General features: G+C 42.3%; 1 protein-coding gene and 1 pseudogene across 4 annotated transcripts in view; one reads left to right on the top strand and one right to left on the bottom strand.

The window, feature by feature from the left end:
• The window catches only part of Arid3b (AT-rich interaction domain 3B), a 53,642-nt gene extending 44,185 nt beyond the window's left edge, over window positions 1–9,457 (bottom strand). For 2 of the 4 annotated variants that reach the window (XM_023712671.1, XM_004628727.2), the window contains exons 1-2: window positions 9,325–9,457; window positions 6,450–7,056 (exon numbers count right to left, since the gene is read on the bottom strand). In XM_023712671.1, coding sequence (XP_023568439.1) covers window positions 6,450–6,980 — 531 coding nt within the window. In that variant the 5' untranslated portion in view covers window positions 6,981–7,056; window positions 9,325–9,457. Of the gene's footprint in view, window positions 1–6,449; window positions 7,057–9,234 lie in introns of all 4 variants that reach the window. The other 2 variants (XM_023712670.1, XM_023712669.1) reach the window with 2 other exon arrangements.
• Window positions 9,458–14,061: 4,604 nt separating this feature from the next.
• On the top strand, window positions 14,062–15,040 carry LOC101583988 (annotated as a pseudogene).
• Window positions 15,041–18,250: the final 3,210 nt, after the last annotated feature.

Below are 18,250 nucleotides of genomic sequence, written 5' to 3' on the forward strand. Positions count from 1 at the left end.
TTTTTTTTTTTTTTTTGCGGAACTGGGGATTGAACTCAGATCCTTGCGTTTGCCAGTCAAGCACTTCTACTGAGCCATCTCCCCGGCCCCTATAACACAAATATGGTAAGTGGTCTGAGTGCCTCTCCAGATCCATGCGCTGAAACTTAATGGCCACATAGTACTACAGTGTTAAGAGATCGGGCCTTGGGCTGTGATTAAGTCATGAAGGAACCCTCTCCACCCCCATGGAACTGGGGCCTACAGAGCAGCTGCTCTTCTAACATGTGGATACCACAAGAAGGCCTTCATCACACAGTGACCCCACCAGTGTCTTGATCTTAAGATTTCCCAGTCTGAAAAAATTAATTTTGTTCCTTATCAAATATTTAGTCTCAAGCATTTTATTATAGACAGCACAAATGAACTATCAAGAGAGATACACTTTTTTCTCTTTTTCTTTTGAGACAAGGTCTCAATATGTAGTTCAGCCTGGCCTAGAACTATATAGTCCAGGCTAGCCTTGAACTCATGGCAATCCTCCTGCCTTAGCTTCAGCCTCCCAAGTGCTGTGACTACAGGCATGAACCACCAGGCTCAGCCCATCAAGAAACATAGGGCTGGTGATAGAGCTCAGTGACACAGCACCTGCTTGGCAAGCACAAGATCCTAAGTTTGATTCCATACATATTTATCAGAAAATAATGGTAGAGGGCCGGCCAAATAGCTCAGCAGATTAAAGCGGGATCCCCAGACCTATGGTGCTGGCCCAGCTCCCGGGGTGCACTAAAATGGCAATTAAGACTAGGCGTGGTGGCGCGTACCTATAATCCCAGCTCTGTCTAGTAGTGAGACCCTAAACACCCTGTAGACCCTTCCCCCTCCAAAAAAAAAAAAAAAAAAAAGAAAGAAAGAAAATAATAGTAGAACAAATATAAGCAGATTAAGTACTCTAGATCATGGTTAAAGATAATCTGGAGGGGTTTTTTGTTTTGTTTTGGTGGAACCCAGGATTGAATTCAGGCCCTTGCGCTTGCCAGGGAAGTGCTTATTTTATTGAGCCATCTCCCTGGCCCCTATCTGGAGTATTTTTACTAGATAAACTAAAATTCAAAATTCAGCTCTGTGTTTATTCAAAGCCTAGACAAAGCAGCATGTGCTACTGTCCCTGTGATGCTTCTACCCCTTGTGAGCAGAACATTCTGGGGGTACTTTCCTGTTCTGGCACATGAGATACATGAATCTAACCCAAACTGAACCTACTGGTTCAACAGAGTTGTTAGCAGGTACAGGAACTAGAAATAAAACACTTAATACTGAGTGTACTCAGTTTTCATGTTGTTATAGATCATATTAGTAATGACTAAGATGCATGCTCCCTATATATTTATTTTTTTATTTGGTACATGGTCTCTCTATGCAGGTTAGACTCTTAGTGATCCTCCTGTCTTAGCTTTCCCAGTGCTGGGATTACAGGTGTGCGCCACCATGCCTGGTTCTGGTGACCAGCACAGTGCGCCCAGGGTTTCAGGGCCAACCTGGCATGCAGTACCAGGGATCAAACTCGGATCATTGCAGGTAGGTGCTTGAACTGCTGAGTTATCTCCGCAGCACTGAAGATGCTCTTTAAAAGTGATAAATAAGGGGCTGAAGAGATGGCTCAGTGGAATAAGCGCTTCACTAGCAAGCGCAAGGGCCTGAGTTCGATCCCTGGTTCCGCAAAAAAAATAAATAAATAAAATAAAAATAAAAGTGATAACTAAAACATAACTATTGACAGGAATCAAAATTTCAAACTATGAGACATAAAGCACCTGCTTAGGCAGACGCAGGGGCTGGGGGTTCAATTGATCCCCAGTCTGCCACGCTGGCCCCACCTCTGGGGCACACTGAGAAGGTGACTGAGATTGGGCGTGGTGGCACTAATCTATAATCCCGGCATTTGGGAGGCTGAAAAACAGGAAGGATCACTACAAGTCTGATCTGTGTAGGAAAACCCTGTAGACCCTATACTAAATATATTTAAAAAAAGAAAAAAAGAAGACAGAGATAAAACCTAGGCTAATTAATACCAATTAAAGGAATTTGAAAGTGGTATCAGACAAAACGTAAAGCATTGCTAGAACAGGAATGCCACTAATTTTTTTTTAAAGTTCAAATTCAATTTACCTTAAAGTACCAAAATATTTAAAGCAAAATACAAATAATATTAGATAGTCCTGGGCCCAGGGAGATGGCTCAGTAGAATAAGAGCTTCCCTGGCAAGCTCAAGGGCCTGAGTTCAATCCCCAGTTCCACCAAAAAAAAAAAAAAAAGTCCCTTTTAGGAGGCCTTAACATTTTTTCACTATTGCTTGATTAATACAGATTAAGGATTCAAATATAGGGGATATAGCTCAGTGGCACAGTGCCTGCCTGGAAAGCTCAAGGCTGTGAGTTCGATTTCTTGAACCAAAAAAAAGAATTCAAATACAGTAATGAGTTTGGAAAAATCAATACTACAATTAATAGGTGTGATCTAACAAACTCACGCAGAGCACACAAAATATACTAAACAATTCATATTCCTTTCAAATAGTTTTAGAACTAGCCAGGTACGGTAGCATATGGCTGAGGCTGGAGGATCTACGCAAGCTCAAGGCCAAACTGGGATATATAGTAAGGTCAAGGCCAGCCTGAAATATGAAAAGATACTTTTTTAAAAAAAGACTTTGTCTCCAAAAAAAAGTCTCAGAATTCTTCTAAAAACTGACCCTAGGGGGCCTGCCCCTTAGCGCAGCTCTTTGGGGGCGGGGAAATGGCTCAGTAGAATAAGCACTTGCCTGGCAAACATAAGGGCCTGAGTCCAATCCTCAGTTCTGCCAAAAAAAAAAAAAAACTGACCCTAACAGATCCATGTCATTATGTCTATGAAATGAAGATTTGAGTAAAAAAGATAACTAGACAAATTCTATTTGATAATTATTTTCAGTGATTTTCATTTTATTTTTATGTAGTATTAGCTGAACTTTCAATGAATATTTAATCTTAAAAAAATACATGTACTAACTCCCTATTAGAAATTACTCATCATATACTGCAAACATGTACAATAAAAATAAATACTTTTTTTATAACTGCACAATAGCCAGGCATGGTGACACATACCTGTAATTCTAGCACTTGAGAGACTGCGGCAGGAGGACTGCTATGAGTTCAAGGCCAGCCTAGGCTACAGTTTGTTGTTTGAAACAACAAAATAAGACAATATAGGTGTAAGGGTCAGGGGTCTGATCCCCAGGGATGCTGTGCTGGCCCCTCCCCAAGGGCACACTGAGATGGCAATTAACACTCTGCATGGTGGCCCACACCTGTAATCCCAGTTCTTGGGAGGCTGTAAACAGGTGGATCACTACGAGTCCTATCCGTCCTATCCAGTAGTGAGACCCTGAACACCCTGTAGACCCCTCCCTTAAATACAAAAAAAAAAAAAAAAAAGACAATATAACACATTAACAAGATCTTACATCAACTGTTCAGTGAGCAAGGCTATCTCTTCTCTCCAGAAGTTAATTACACACAGAAAAGACTGAGTAATAAAAATAGCTAGTCTCATGGTTTCTGTAGGTTCCCCCTGATACTGCTTTTTCAGTCCTCCTTCCAAAGCACAACTACAACAATTTTGTAACCTTCAAGCACATTCTTTACTTCTTTGAAAGGCAGATTATGGCAAGGAAAACACACACTAAATCAATTTTATAAAAGTGAATGTATAAGAGGCATAAAAGGTGCTCATCAAAAACTTAAGTCATTGCTACCCAATGAATGGCCCCCTCATCTGGTTCCTGATCTCCAAGTTCAAGGGTAAATAAATAAGGTTAATTCAGGGTGTGGATCAGCCTCAGCTACTACAGCATCTATGAAAATATTTTGGCAGGTCCTCTGCTAATAAATTAGCAAGTAAGCCCTAGAAACTGAAATGAACTCCAAAGAGCTTCCAAAGTCAACAGCCAGCCACTCCAACACTGAGCTGTGCAGTCCTGGGGCTGCTGCCATCCAGAACCTGGGGCTGAGAGCCCTGCCGCGGTGCACATTCTATGCACACACACGCCAGTTATGAAGAGTGTCTTTATCAAAGCTCTAATGGCCTGACCTCAACACCTGCTGCACTTCCTGAAGACAGATAGGCTCTGGAGCACACTTGTTCTGCTCACACGGCAGCACTTTCTAGGAACAACCGCACACATGCAGAGGCTGGCCAGCTGCCAAGGCGGGGGCAGCCAGCCGCCTCAGGCCTGAACTTTCCCAGCACCGTCAGGGCGGGATTCCGCTAGGAGCTGACTCAGCGGCCAGCATGGAACTCTGCCAACCACACAGCCACATGGGGGTTGCCAGCGACTCACAGATGTTTTGCTAAACCAAAGCCATCAGCCAGGAGGCGGGTCTGGGCTGGCAGCCAGGGACTGCTGTCGTGGAAGTCAGGATTCTGATTCTAGTCCTAGCTCTGTTGCTGTCCCCCTGGGTGATGTGAAGAAACTCTCTGTGCACCTTTGCAAGCACACTGGTGTGGATGCAGGGTGGCACTGTCTGCATCAAACATTCTGGAGCACGGATGGCTATCATGTGCCTGGAACTGAACAGACATTCACGTGGGCTAGTTCATTAATTCCTCCAACATCCCTAAGGGGCATCTTTGTTGTTTTTATTCTACAGATGGAAAGACACAGGCCAGAGCAACTCAAGACTGCCACAAAAAGATCCTAAGGTAGAAATGGAAGGGGTGGAACGTAAGGCCCATTTCTTACTGCAGACTCTACCACCAACACTGCCATTATAAAACTTGGCACACCTGTATTTTTCAGTTTCCAAGACTTCTTATATGATTTCTCAGCTGTCCTTTCATTGTAAGCACAGAGCTTCTGACCAATGTCTAAATGGTACCACTGAGCCACATGGAGCATGCCCACAGAACTCACAAAGGCTTTATCATGAACTCTGCCCAAACCAACAAGTCACTCAGCCTGGCACAACTTAGCATCACTCTCCTTCTAAGTAAGGAAAGCTGCAGTGCAGGCCACCCAGAAAAAGGAAATTATAAATAAAGGTTTGGTTAGAAACACAGATTTCCTGGGCTCTACCCTCCAAAATCATTAAGATCCTGCAATCTGCCTTTTTTAAAAGCCCTCTAGCTGACTGATATTTAGCCATGTTTAGAAGTCACTTCAGCTTTCTGCAGCTAAAAAGGGAATTTTAAAGTCTACCCTTCTCTCTGTCTAAGGAGATGATATAAAGGTAAAATTAAATCATGTACACAAGTCTCTTTCTTGGGAAAAGTATGTGATACAAATGCTTCTTGTCGGGGCTGGTGAGATGGCTCAGTGGTCTAAAGCATCTACTTAGAACAAGCTTAGCAAAGCACAGGGACCACGGTTCAATCCCCCAGCACCACATGCCAGCCAGCCCCGCCCCCTGGTGGGCTGAGCTGGCCACACACACACACACACACACACACACAATAAATAAATAAATAGACTTTAAAAAAAATGCTTCTTGTCAGCTATAACAAATTATATTTAATATTATATATTATCTCCTCAGTGGGCACTGTCCTGTATCAGCCTAGGAAACACTTGGGCAAGACTGTTTTGTTACTATTATAAAAATTAATGACAGTCAAGCATCCCATTTTTAGATAATCCTAGTGATATTGTAGCAAACTTACCCTTCCTCTAAAAAGGAAAGGCAGGGCCGGGGAGATGGCTCAGTGGAATAAGCACTTCCCTGGCAAGTGCAAGCGCCTGAATTCAATACCCGGTTCCGCCCAAAAAAATAAAAATAAAAAAAATTAAAAAATAAAATAAAAAAGAAAGGCAATACTAACATTCTTTCACATCAAATTTGGAACATCATGGGCTGGTGAGATGGCTCAGTGGTCTAAAGCACCTACTTAGAACAAGCTTAGCAAAGCACAGGGACCACGGTTCAATCCCCCAGCACCACATGCCAGCCAGCCCCGCCCCCTGGTGGGCTGAGCTGGCCACACACACACACACACACACACACACACACACACACACAATAAAAAATTTTGGAACATCTGTATGAAGAGTAATATGCATTCTATCATTTTAATCAAGAAAGCAAATGTTAATTTACGTGTACATAGTGAACACAGAACCTACCACTGAAGGCAGTGATGGCAAACCTTTTAAAGCTCTCAATAACAGCCAGCCAGCCGCAGCAAGAGTGCCATAGTTTTGCCACCACTGACCTGGGTGTTGGCCATACTAATACACACTACCAATGAACTGCAGCTCCTGCCCAAGAAAAAGGAAAGAAAAAAAATTCAAAGTCTATTCATGCCTTGGCTGTGGGTCAGTGAAGTAAAGCCAGGAAGCCCAGACTGGCAAAGCCACTGCTCCTGGCCATTGAGCACCCTCTCTAGCTTGCCTTTAGGAAGAACAAATGGCCTTCCAAGGCAGAGACACTCACCTGTTTAAGCTGCTCATCCGGATTCCAGCTTGACTGCCCAGCCATAGAAACAGAAGGTGTGGCCTTGGAAGCATCTTTGGTATGGTCTTCTTTAGTTTGCTGTCCATGGGAGGGGAGCCCAGGTGCTGGAAGCAAACTGGACATGGGTGCTGCTCGGGAATCTAGGCGAGCTGTTTTCTGCACGTGAAAATATTTGGAAGCAGCCTGGGCCTCTTTTTCAGCCACTTCTGCAACATCATCTTCCCCATCCTCATCTTCTAGACCTCCTTCCTCTTCCTCAGGCTCTGAGTTCACATTGCTCCGTTCAAAAATTCGGGCCACTGGTGTTGCTGGTGAAACTCTGGTTAAGGGACCCAGGGCAGGACTGCTGGCAGGTCTCCCAGGTGTGGCAGAAAGGAGAGCAGGCTGTGTGACTAGCTTTTGGGCATATAGGAACTGGGTATCTTTCATCTGCTGTCCCTGCTTCTCTCGGGCATCCATCTGCAGAGGAGCAAGGTTCGACTGCTTCTGTTGTTGCTGCAGGGGCTCCATCACTGCCGTGAGTCTCACTCACAGGTTGGCATGGCTCTGGACCAGGGCACAGCCTAGCAGGCACGCTGGGTCTACACTTTAAGTGATTAACCAAAACCACAGAGGAGGAGGAAGGGGGAAAAACAACTACATGAAACAGGTATAAAAGGTTTTCATTTCTCCAGTAAAGAGCCATAGCTTTGACCACTAAACACGTGCTCTTAAATCTGCGTTTCAACACAAGTTCAGTATGGGGGGGGGAATGTAAACAAAAGAACAAGATATAAGAAGAAAAATATGAGCGCAACTTTGGTAGTGGTACTATTGAGGGTTTTAAAAGATGAAAATCCAGAAGCTACTTCATCTGCCAACATCTCTGTTCTGATCTCTACATTATCAAACATTCATGTTTACTACTGAAAAGACAAATAAATGGATTTGCACTGTACTGTCCAAGGGGTTATAACTATGAAAATTACCATAATAAAATGAAAGGCCTGCTTACAAAAAAGAAAATACCCCTTATGTTCCCAGGCCCATCAGAGAAAGAAATTAACATCCACACTAGAAAGAACTATCAAGGGAGACAGCACAACTTCTCTTACAGAAAAAGCAAGATCAAGCACGTTAATCTTGGGTTTAAACTTTGCAAATTTCCCAGATCAAATTGCCAGCCTGCTTTTGGAATGGACTGAATCAGGCTAACTGGACATTACAGCCTCAAAAAGAATCCAATTTCAACAACATGAAAGAAAAAAAACACAGGAGGCAGGAGTCTCAAATTGCAATCCTCCCTCAAAAATAAACAGGAGCGAATTCCTCAGGAGATTTTAAAGTTAATTAATTTGAAACAGGTATCAATATTGTCTAAACAAGTTAATCTTCTTTCTTATATACGGCCAAATAAATCTCACAAACTTTTTTCTTTCTGATTCACTTTTACTACAATATTTTTCCTACAATGAATACAAAAAGAAAAGACTCGGCCAAAAGCATTCTGGGGGCAGGTTTATCTGCATTCTTACCAATCAGTCTCCAAACACCCCTTTCACACCCTCTCCATCTCTAAACCCCCCTTCTTCCTCTCTAAGCTCCCACCCCCAACAAACCTCCCTTTGAGTTAATGTTTTCTCAGCAAGTCTCCTTAACAGAATGGATTCCTATGTAAGGGCAAATTTTAGGGTGAACAGGGCCTGCAACATGGTGTGTAATTTTGTCATCACATGAAAGAAGCAGCTGTATAGCACAGGTTGGAACATGATATTTGCATTGTTTCAGTGTTTTAGAACTGGGTCGGAAGACAAAAAAAAATCTTCAGCATCTTCAAAAATTCATGGGGAAGTAATCACATCCCTAGCAACAAAAATGGCTTGGACTATGAATTTTTTATAGGTTAGAGTAAAGAGAGTACAATTTTTAAAGCTAGGTTTAAAAAAGTAAATACTCTTTTTGTTTATCATTGAAGTGCTACTTAAGCCTTCTGAATTCTGTAATAGATTCAAATTCCAATTTGCCTGATTTCCTTTACTTCCTCTCTTGGCACTTTAGAAAGTGTGAGTTAAGCCTGAAGCAATGCTTTCATTCTGCTTTAGCTCTTTTTTCAGTGTACAAAGCACGAAAAGATTTTCACTCATATTAATTCCAGCAGGCAAAAGTGTTCATTTAAAGTTAAAAAAAAAAAAAAAAAACAGCAATTAACCACTAAGAAGAATATACGCAGTGTATTATTTGTTGAAAAATAAATAAATAAATAAAAATAAAAAACAAAAACAATTTAAGTCAAAGAAAATTAAACAAAAGGATAAAACCAACCATTCAGTGACCAGTGAAAATGTCCTTATAATCATCAAGATCAATCACAAAATCATCCCTCAACCAAATTCTGCCAGTCACTTCTCCCGTGGCACCATCTTCTTGGTGTGCAGTCCCGGGAACAGAGATGACTCAGTTCTACAACTCGACTGACGCACGTTCTCCCCCGAGAGTCCATCTTCCCTGGTCCCCAGGCGGCTAACAATGCCACCTGCCCGCACTCGCGGAGCTCAGGTCTGAGGAACCTGCAGGTTCTCGCACTCCCGCGCAGCCCCTCCCCCAGCCGCACTACGGGACCCCGGAGCCCGCGACAACCGCGACGCTCGCCTGCTTGGCTTCCTCAAGCCCGCTCGCGGCCACCCCGCGTCCCCCGTTCTGGGCCCTCCCCAGGCAGCCCAGTCACTTTCCCTCCTTCGAACCAGGGTCTCCTCAGCCCCGGGCCCCCCGACCCCTTTCTTTTTACCCCTCCGGCCGGGTGTCCCCACTCCGTTCACACACCTGCCTCTCTCATCCCCGGCCCGCCACCTGCCGACAGCGGGCGCCGCCGGCTCACCTGTGAGGCTCCGGCCGCGGGCTGTGGACTAAGCGGCCGCTCAGGCCCCAGGCCGCAGCTGCGTCTTGGAGTCCTCCGCTGCCGCCGGGGGCCACAGCCGGGGCGGAGCCCGCACCGGAAGCGGCACGGTGGGGCCGGGCCACCGGCCGGGGCGGGAGAAGGGTGGGGGCGGGGCCCACGAGTGGGGCGGGGCCTGAGGACGGAAGCGGCTAAAAAGGGAAGGGGGGCAAGGCGGAAGTGACTCCCTCGGACGGCCCCACCCCTCGGAATCGTGAGCGGAAGCGAGTGGAAGCGGGCGAAGCTTCAACCAATGGGAGAGCGCGGACCCGAAGGAGTTTCGAGGGGAGCACTTCCACACAGAGTTGTAAAGAGCTGGGTTGGGTACGGTTGTGTTTTCTGGTGAGAGCGTTTGGTATCCTGCGGCGGCAAGCTGGGAAGAAGGACAAACAATAAAGAAGAGATTCCTAGAGTTTCCTGCTACTTTGATCTACATCTAAACCAAAAGTCTCCTTCAAACTGGTCTTCTCAGGGTTTCCCGCTTTTAGTTCAGCTTTCAATCCTTGAACAAGACCGGCCTGACTCCTGAGGATCCTGCAACCCCTGGGACCCTTCACGTGGTTTAGTATTCTCCCTGTCATATCAGGTCCCAGAGTTGTGGTCTGAATGCCAGTCCACAGTTGGACAAAAGCTTCTCTGCCTCTTTCTCTTAGACTTTGACACCCATTTGACCACCTCTGTAGTGAACTGTGGTCGATTTGCGCATTCAGGGTTTACTTTCTTTTCTTTGGCCATCTTTCTAGGTCATGTCAGAATTTAGGTAGACAGGGGCCGGGGAGATGACTCAGTAGAATAAGCACTTCCCTGGCAAGCACAAGGGCCAGAGTTCAATCCCGGGTTCCGCCAAAAAAAAAAAAAAAAACCCAAAAAACAAAAAACAGAATTTAGGTGGACAGTTTATTCAACATCGGGCCTCTTCTGTAGCAATCCTCCCAATCCCAATCAAAACCTAGACCTTGTCACCAAACACAAATCAGTAACTTGAATGTACCTCGGCCCAGTCAGCCTTCTATCCTTTCAGTTTAATTGCTTAAAATGTTAACATAACTGTTCTTTCATTTTGCCACTTCCAATCTGCTGAAAAAAGTCTCTAATTTGTGTCTTAAACATAACCTCTTCTACTCTTAATTTCCCTCATCTATTGTAGATATATAAATGGTATATCATTAGAACTCCTCTCTTACAGTCCCACCCCAGTTGTCCCTTTTCTCCAATTAACACCCCCACTTTGGCTCGACCTCCAGTCTTCTCCATGTTTGTGTCTTGTAGAAAACTGTCCTTCCAGACTAAGATCACTAAATTAGTTATCAACCTTAAAGCAGACACTGAACTGTGACTGCAGATTTCATTATATCCCATTCAATTTACTCTCCACTATTGATGGAAATCTGTAACGCTACACTTTTGTCTCACTTCTCTTGATTACCTAAGCATACAAATAAAAATGTAAGCTGTGCTGAAATCTAGAAATCTACTTACATATGTTCTCATCCTCTTTACTTCCTAAAACTTATGTAATCAAAAATACTCAATAAGGGGCTGGTGAGATAGCTCAGTGGACTAAAGTGCCTGTTTAGGCAAGCTTAGGCAAGCACAGGGACCCTGGCTCGATCCCTAACACCACATGCAGACCGAGTCCAGCCCCCAGGGCAGGCTGAGCCAGCCAGAGTCCAGGTGTAGCGCTGGGGAGGCTGGGATTACGCCACGTGTCGAAGCTGAGTAATGAGACCCTGCAACAATCAAATGCATATATATGAGAGAGAGAGAGAGAGAGAGAGAGAGAGAGAGAGAGAGAGAGAGAGATTCACATGAATGCATATGAGCTATATCTCCAGCCCTTATAAGTTCATATATATATATGAACTCCCACTATATTCCAGACCAAGCACTCATCTCAGTGTAAATTGAGCAATGGACAAAACTGCCCTCAAAGGTCTTTACTAATTCAGGAGACAGAAAAACAAATATTGTTGGGATATGGACAAAGCAAGGTAGAGATTGTGCAGCAGTGTTGCATAGCTGCTGTTTCAGATATTGAAAAACTCATTGTTAAGGAACACTACCATAGACACTAGATTTAACTAAATAGTATAAACCATGTGGATATCTGGGGAATGTCCTAACAGAGACCACAAATTTACTCTGAAGCAGGCACATGCTTGATGCTATAGGAATAGCAAGAAAGCCTTTATGGCTGACATGAAGCAAGTAAGAGGGAAAACAGTAGGAGAACATGTTAGACAGCCAGGGACCTAATGGTGTAGGGATTTGTCAGCCATGGTGATATTGCTACTAGGGAGTTTTGAAAAGAAGAGTGACTTTTTTTTCAGTTTTTTTTTTTTTTTTTTTTTTTACCAGGAATCAAACTTACAACCTCATGATTGTCAGGCAGGTACTGTGCTGCTGAGCTATATCATCCCTGGCCCTGTATGAAACTTTTTTTTTTTTTGTGAAACCAGGGATTGAACTCAGGCCCTTGCGCTTGCCAGGGAAGTGCTTAATCCACTGAGCCATCTCCCTGGCCCGAAACTTTTTTTTAAAAGACAACTTTTTATAATGTTCAAGTTTCCCTTCCCATTTGTTATGGTCTATGTCTAGTGGTCCCCCCAAAGCCTTATGCAGTCATGGGGCAGCTTCTAGAGTTTGTGATTAATTCATGATTCAGTCCTGAGCTTACAGATATAAGTGCTACCCCTAGCCTGGGTTGGATAGCCTGAATGCAACATAAGGGAGAGAGATTTGCTCTCTGTTGCCTTTGTTGCCACCACTTCTCCTTTTTGTTCTTGCTGTTTTGCTGTTTTCTGCTACCATGAACTGGTGCCTTGTGCCATGTGCCAGTCTGCTTTGGAGCCAGCTGAGTATGCAATGAAACCTCCACAAACTGTGAACTAAATAAACCTTTCCTTTACATTTTGGGCATCAGGTATTTGATCCCAGCAATGAGAAAAAAGTAACTGAGACATCAATTCTCAGGGATTTCCCATAAGCCTCTTGCAATATTGGATACTTTGGCCAGTATTCAAGCAAACCTTAGTTGCACCCATTGTCTTAGCTTGTTTTGTTTTGCTATAACAGAATACTTGAGGTCAGTAATTCATTTATTTTTTTATTTTTTTGTGCCAGAGATCGAACTCCAGACCCTGCTCTTGCCATGCAGGTGCTTATGCCATTGAGCTATATCCCCAGCCCTTAGTTTTTAAATGAATTTCTTTCTTAGAGATCTAGGGTCTGGGCAGCCCAAGTCTGAGAGGCTTCATCTAGAGAGGGCTAGCATACTGATCATGACAGAAAGCAGAAAGGGCCTAATATTGCTTTTATAACAAGTCCACTCGAGATAACTAACCACTCCTGTAATAATGACAATGCATTCTCAAAGGCAGTTATTTGACCTCACCACTTCTTAGCTCCTGTCTCACAACGCTTTTTCTCTGAAGATTAAGTTTCCAACAAATGAACTTTGCAGAGGGATGAATTTAAACCATAGCACCTGTCTTTCCCTTGATCCCATATTCTGTGACTGAAGCCTTATCTCACCATTTCCTTCCTGTCAAAACTTCTAGAGTTACAGTTTTCTCTGCAGCCCAAGTGATCTGATCTTTCTCCTTCTTACAATGCACATGTCTTGTTAACAGCTCTGCAATCATGCCTAAATTCCTTCATGTGGCCTTTAGGGCCCTGGGAGATCTATCTACTTACCAACCTCTTTGGGTTTATCTCTTTGCCTCAGAGTGGGGAATAGGGGCCAGGAAAGTGATCCTACTAGATGACATCAGTAATTGAAACAGAAAATAACTGTAGATTTACTTAAGAATGGCTCAAAAACACTATAGAGTAGTATAGGTGCCAAATAGCGCCTGTAAAATGCTTCTTTAGGTAAAAAGATAAAAGTACAATAAGATATGCTGACTACAATCATGTGACTTTTATTAATAATCCATGGTTATATTTTATTTTATTAGTTTTGGTTAATCTTGTTGTGTCTAATTTATAAATCAAACTTTGTCACAGGTATATATGTATAGGAAAAGATATGGGGAAGGGAAGAGAGAGGGAAGGACATAAAAAAGAATTAAGATGTATTATATACACATGCCAGACCCTGTGAAGACTATAATCATTATGTTCTACAAACATGGGCTTGTAAAAATAAAAATTCAAAGGAAAAGACATAGTACTATAAATATGGAGTTTGGTACTATCTTAAGTGTTTAGGCACCCCTTGGGGTATTCTGTGAATTAGAGGAACTATTATAGTCCTCTAAAAACAAAACAAAACCCGATAAACTGGGGATAGTGGTACATGCTTTTTTTTTTCTTTTAATGTATTTGGTACAGAGTCTCACTATACAGCTTGGACTCATAGTGATCCTCTTGTTTTCAGCCTCCCTAATGCTGAGATTACAGGTGTGTGCCACCACACCCGGTCTCGGTGGCCAACTCAGTGTGCCCAGGGTTGGACCAGTGCAGCATCTGGTGCTGGGATGGAACTCCGGTTCCTGTGCTTGTCTAAGCAGGCGCTTAGTCTATTGAGCTATTTTACTGGCTCTAGTACATGCTTTTAATCCCAGCGTTCTGAGAGGCTGAGGCAGGAGGATCAAAAATTTGAGCCCAGCCTGGGGAATTTTAGAGACTTCACAAAAGACTGTGTCAAAATAGAAGAAAAAGGACAAGGAGGCCTCATTGTCCCGAGCGCCTCCGAACACCGAGCAGGCCGCCGGCACTATGAAGATCTGGACTTCGGAGCATGTATTTGACCACCCGTGGGAAACTGTTACCACAGCCACGATGCAGAAGTACCCAAACCCTATGAACCCAAGTGTGGTCAGGGTTGACGTGCTGGACAGACATGTAGATCCTTCAGGCAAGCTGCACAGCCACAGACTTCTCAGCACCGAGTGGGGACTGCCTTCCATCGTGAAGTCTATTATTGGCGCAGCGAGAACCAAAACATACGTGCAAGAACATTCTGTAGTTGATCCTGTGAAGAAAACAATGGAACTCAAATCTACTAATATTTCTTTTACAAATATGGTTTCAGTAGATGAGAGACTTATATACAAACCACATCCTCAGGACCCAGAAAAGACTATCCTGACTTAGGAAGCCATAATCACGGTGAAGGGAGTCAGCCTGAGCAGTTACCTGGAAGGACTGATGGCCAGCACAATATCTTCTAATGCTAATAAAGGCCGAGAAGCAATGGAATGGGTAATACGTAAATTAAATGCTGAGATTGAAGAATTGGCAGCTTCAGCAAGAGGAAGCATAAGGACACCCCTGGCGGCGGCGGCTTTTATAGAGAAATGATAGAGAACATTGGTACACAGCACCAGGTCTCTCCAAGCTGACAATGTATTTATTTGTTATTTTTTAAAAAAAAAACAAAATTTAAGGCCAATTTTTTTTTTTTTTGATAAACTGGAGTAAAGCTTTGTGATTTTCATCAAAACATAAAGTACAGGTGTTGTAAATCACAGGGATCATCTGATGTGAGTATAACTTGAAATAACTAATTGTTAGGGTTGCAGTATTTATTGAAATGTAACTTTTTATAAAAGCACTAGGAAAAATTAATATTGACAGTGAGTCTTCATAAGGTGGAATGTTGAAGCTTTTCAGACAGCAGGATTTTCCTTGCTGTGGACCAAGCAGAGCCGCCTTTACACACACAGGTTGCTGTGCTGCTGCAAACTAGACCTGGGGGGGTACTTAAAAGGAGGGATCACATAGTTGTAAAGGACATTAATTAATTTGTATAAAATAACTTGCTCTGCTAGAAACCACCGTGTTTTCATCTAATACTTAAATGACAGTTTTGAAGTAAAATTATCACTACAGTAATATATGGCTCCAACAAAAATATTTTATTTTACTAAAGGGAACTATTAGTTTGCCAAAAGATTTGTGACTTGGAAAAGGCATTACCTTCCTTGGGTTTGTACTTTGTGACGTAGCACACTATACCTGGGCTGGTTCTGCCAACTAAAAAAACAAAGTCGTTACCTGAGTTCTGCAGCACCCTTCAACAGAAGACCCCTTAACGCCTGAAACAGAGGAGCCGCTGTTCACGTCTTGGAGTGTTCACATGTGCTGAACTTACACACTGCCATATCTCAGAGTCATGGTTTTGTAATTACAGAGGCATGATATGTCAGGCTCTTTGAATATAATTACTTTTTGAAGTAATGGTGACCACAAAACATCTTTTTTACCTGAGCTGCACATCATTTGAAATTCCTCAAATGGTATCTCGATGTGAAGCATAAATCCCAGGTACTTAATGCTTTTAATAATATGGTACCATGGTGGGGTGTGGGCACGCCGGGGAGAAAATGAAGCGCTTGGTGGGAGGAGTGGAGTGGTCTACACTAAGCAAATTACACTGTAGACTTGACTTAGGGAAGTCTTTATTTTGGATAACAGGGTGGCTGCAAGTGAAAAACAGTCCAGTAACTGTATTTTGTTTAGTCTTTTATACCAAGCACTTAACCACTAAACAGTATCTCTGATGCTTGGAAGTGTTATTTTTAAGGTGATTGATTAGCTTTTGCCTTTACTTTACAGTGCTTAATATCAACTTTTAGTTGGGTTTCCTTTAAAGAGACCAATTAATACCTTCTCATAAACTACAGAAAGTTACCAAACTTTTAAAATTAGTGTTTTTCTACTTAAAGTATTGTATGGCTTAAGAATTCTTAGGATATTTCTAAATTATGCTAAATTCCCTTGAGGTTTCCGATTTTTTTTTTGTAACTATACATGGGTTTTACAATTAAAATACTATTTCAGCTAAAAAATTGCTAAATACTGTTCATATTTGACAAAATAACAATTTCTGTAAATTGTACTTGTTCTAAAATGATATAGTGCCCAATGATAAATTATTTTTTTTCTTCAAAATTTTATTGATAGGGCTGGAGAGATGGCTCAGTGGTCTAAAGCACCTACTTGAAACAAGCTTGGCAAAGCACAGGGACCTTGGTTCGATCCCCAGCACCACATGCCAGCCAGACCCGCCCCCTGGTGGGCTGAGCTGGTCACACACACACACAATAAATAAATGTAATAAATAAAAATAAATAAATATTTAAAAAAAAATTTTTATTGATAAACAGATAGCAATGAGACAGTTTCAAATCAAATCACGATAAATTATTTTTAAAACAACCTTTATCATATCCTGTTTGACTTTTTTTATTCTGACCTAATGATAAAACATCTATGAATTTTCAATGTCCAATGTAGCTAGCGACATCTATTTAAATACCTGATGATTCATGGCTTCTATTAAAATACAAACAAGTGCACAGCAAGTTCATTGACAAGAACTAAACCGGAATAAAGTGTTGACTTTACAGCTATTAAGCATCTTATCCTATTTAATGTTAAGTTGAACTTACAAGAATTAAAATGGCCTTTCCTAATAAAGACACTGATTTAACGGTAAAAAAAAAAAAAAGAAAGAAAGAAAAGAAAAAGGACAAGGAGGGGGAAGAGTGGAAGAGGATGTAGCTCAATGCAAAAACCAAGGGTTTAGTCCCCTGTGGCACACATGTACATGCATACACACACACGTGTGCACAAATGAAATTATATAAATGTTGAGTTTCATGAAGCATGATGGTGCATGCCTGCAATCCTATCATTTGGAAGACTGAAGCAGAAAGATCATTAACTCAAGGCCAGCCTGGGCTATAAAGTGAAATGGTATGATGGGTACATGATACTCTAGAAGGCTGAGGATCTCAAGTTGGAATCTAATCTGAAGAATTTAGCAACTTATTTAGAACCTGTCTCAAAAGTAAAAAAGGCTGGGGATGTACTTCAGTGCAAGAGCTTTGGGTTCAGTGACCAGTAATATATAAACAAATAAATAGTATCTCCACCCCCCACCCCCCCACCCCCAGTACTGGAGATTGAATTTAGGACATTTGTGCAGGGCTACATCTCACCCCTTTCCAAATTGTTTATCTTGAGACAGATTCTCACTAAGTCACTAACTTGCCTAGGGTGAGGCCAAGCGTGTGATCTTTCTGGCTCATACCCCCAGAGTGCTAAGAATACAGTTGTGTGCAACTGACCTAGGTATTGCTTTTAATGTATGTTTTGTTATGAATTTAGTCTAATATGTACAGTGAATAAAAGCTGAGAAACAGGAAGTAAATGACTATACTGGACTACTAATGTAATTAGTCATAACTAGTAAGCAGGAAATGACTTTAATTTGTGTTTGTGATAGCCAACATTAGTTACTGATTTGATTGTATCTGTACTAACGACATTTGGTATTTTAGCATGAGTTGGCATCAATTTAGCAATTCTGGGAACACATAAAGTGCTTTGTCTTTGGAATACTGATTATATCTTCAATATGAATTGGTACAATTTGGGGGGGGTAGTTTTTAGTGATTAAAATCCTGGTTAAGAAAGGAGAGGAGTGTGCTGAAGTTACTAACTTTTCACTGTAATGGTAAAGTGGAACCAGGGGCCGGGGAGATGGCTCAGTGGAATAAGTGCTTCCCTGGCAAGCATAAGGGTCTGAGTTCAATCCCCAGTTCTGAAAAAAAAAAAAAAAAAAAAAAAAAACGTTGAACCAGATGATGCAGCAGCTCCTGTGGGCATGTATGATGCCTCTACTGAGTAAATGGTATAAATAGTAAACGTATGTAGAGGAAAACTGTGACAGGCATGTCCCTTTAGGGAGTCCACACATTCCTGTAGGCACCTGGGTAATTTTAGAGTGTTGTAGAGTGGATGCACCCCAAGTGGGCTTCTAGGACATCACCCCATGAGGAGGGGTGCCTCCTGGGTTTCCTTTTATTTTTTTTTTTAAATAAAGATTTTGTACCTTTTTTTTTAAATTTTATTT

Source organism: Octodon degus, unplaced genomic scaffold (assembly GCF_000260255.1).
Source record: "Octodon degus isolate 3935 unplaced genomic scaffold, OctDeg1.0 scaffold00026, whole genome shotgun sequence".
Lineage (NCBI taxonomy): Eukaryota > Metazoa > Chordata > Mammalia > Rodentia > Octodontidae > Octodon > Octodon degus.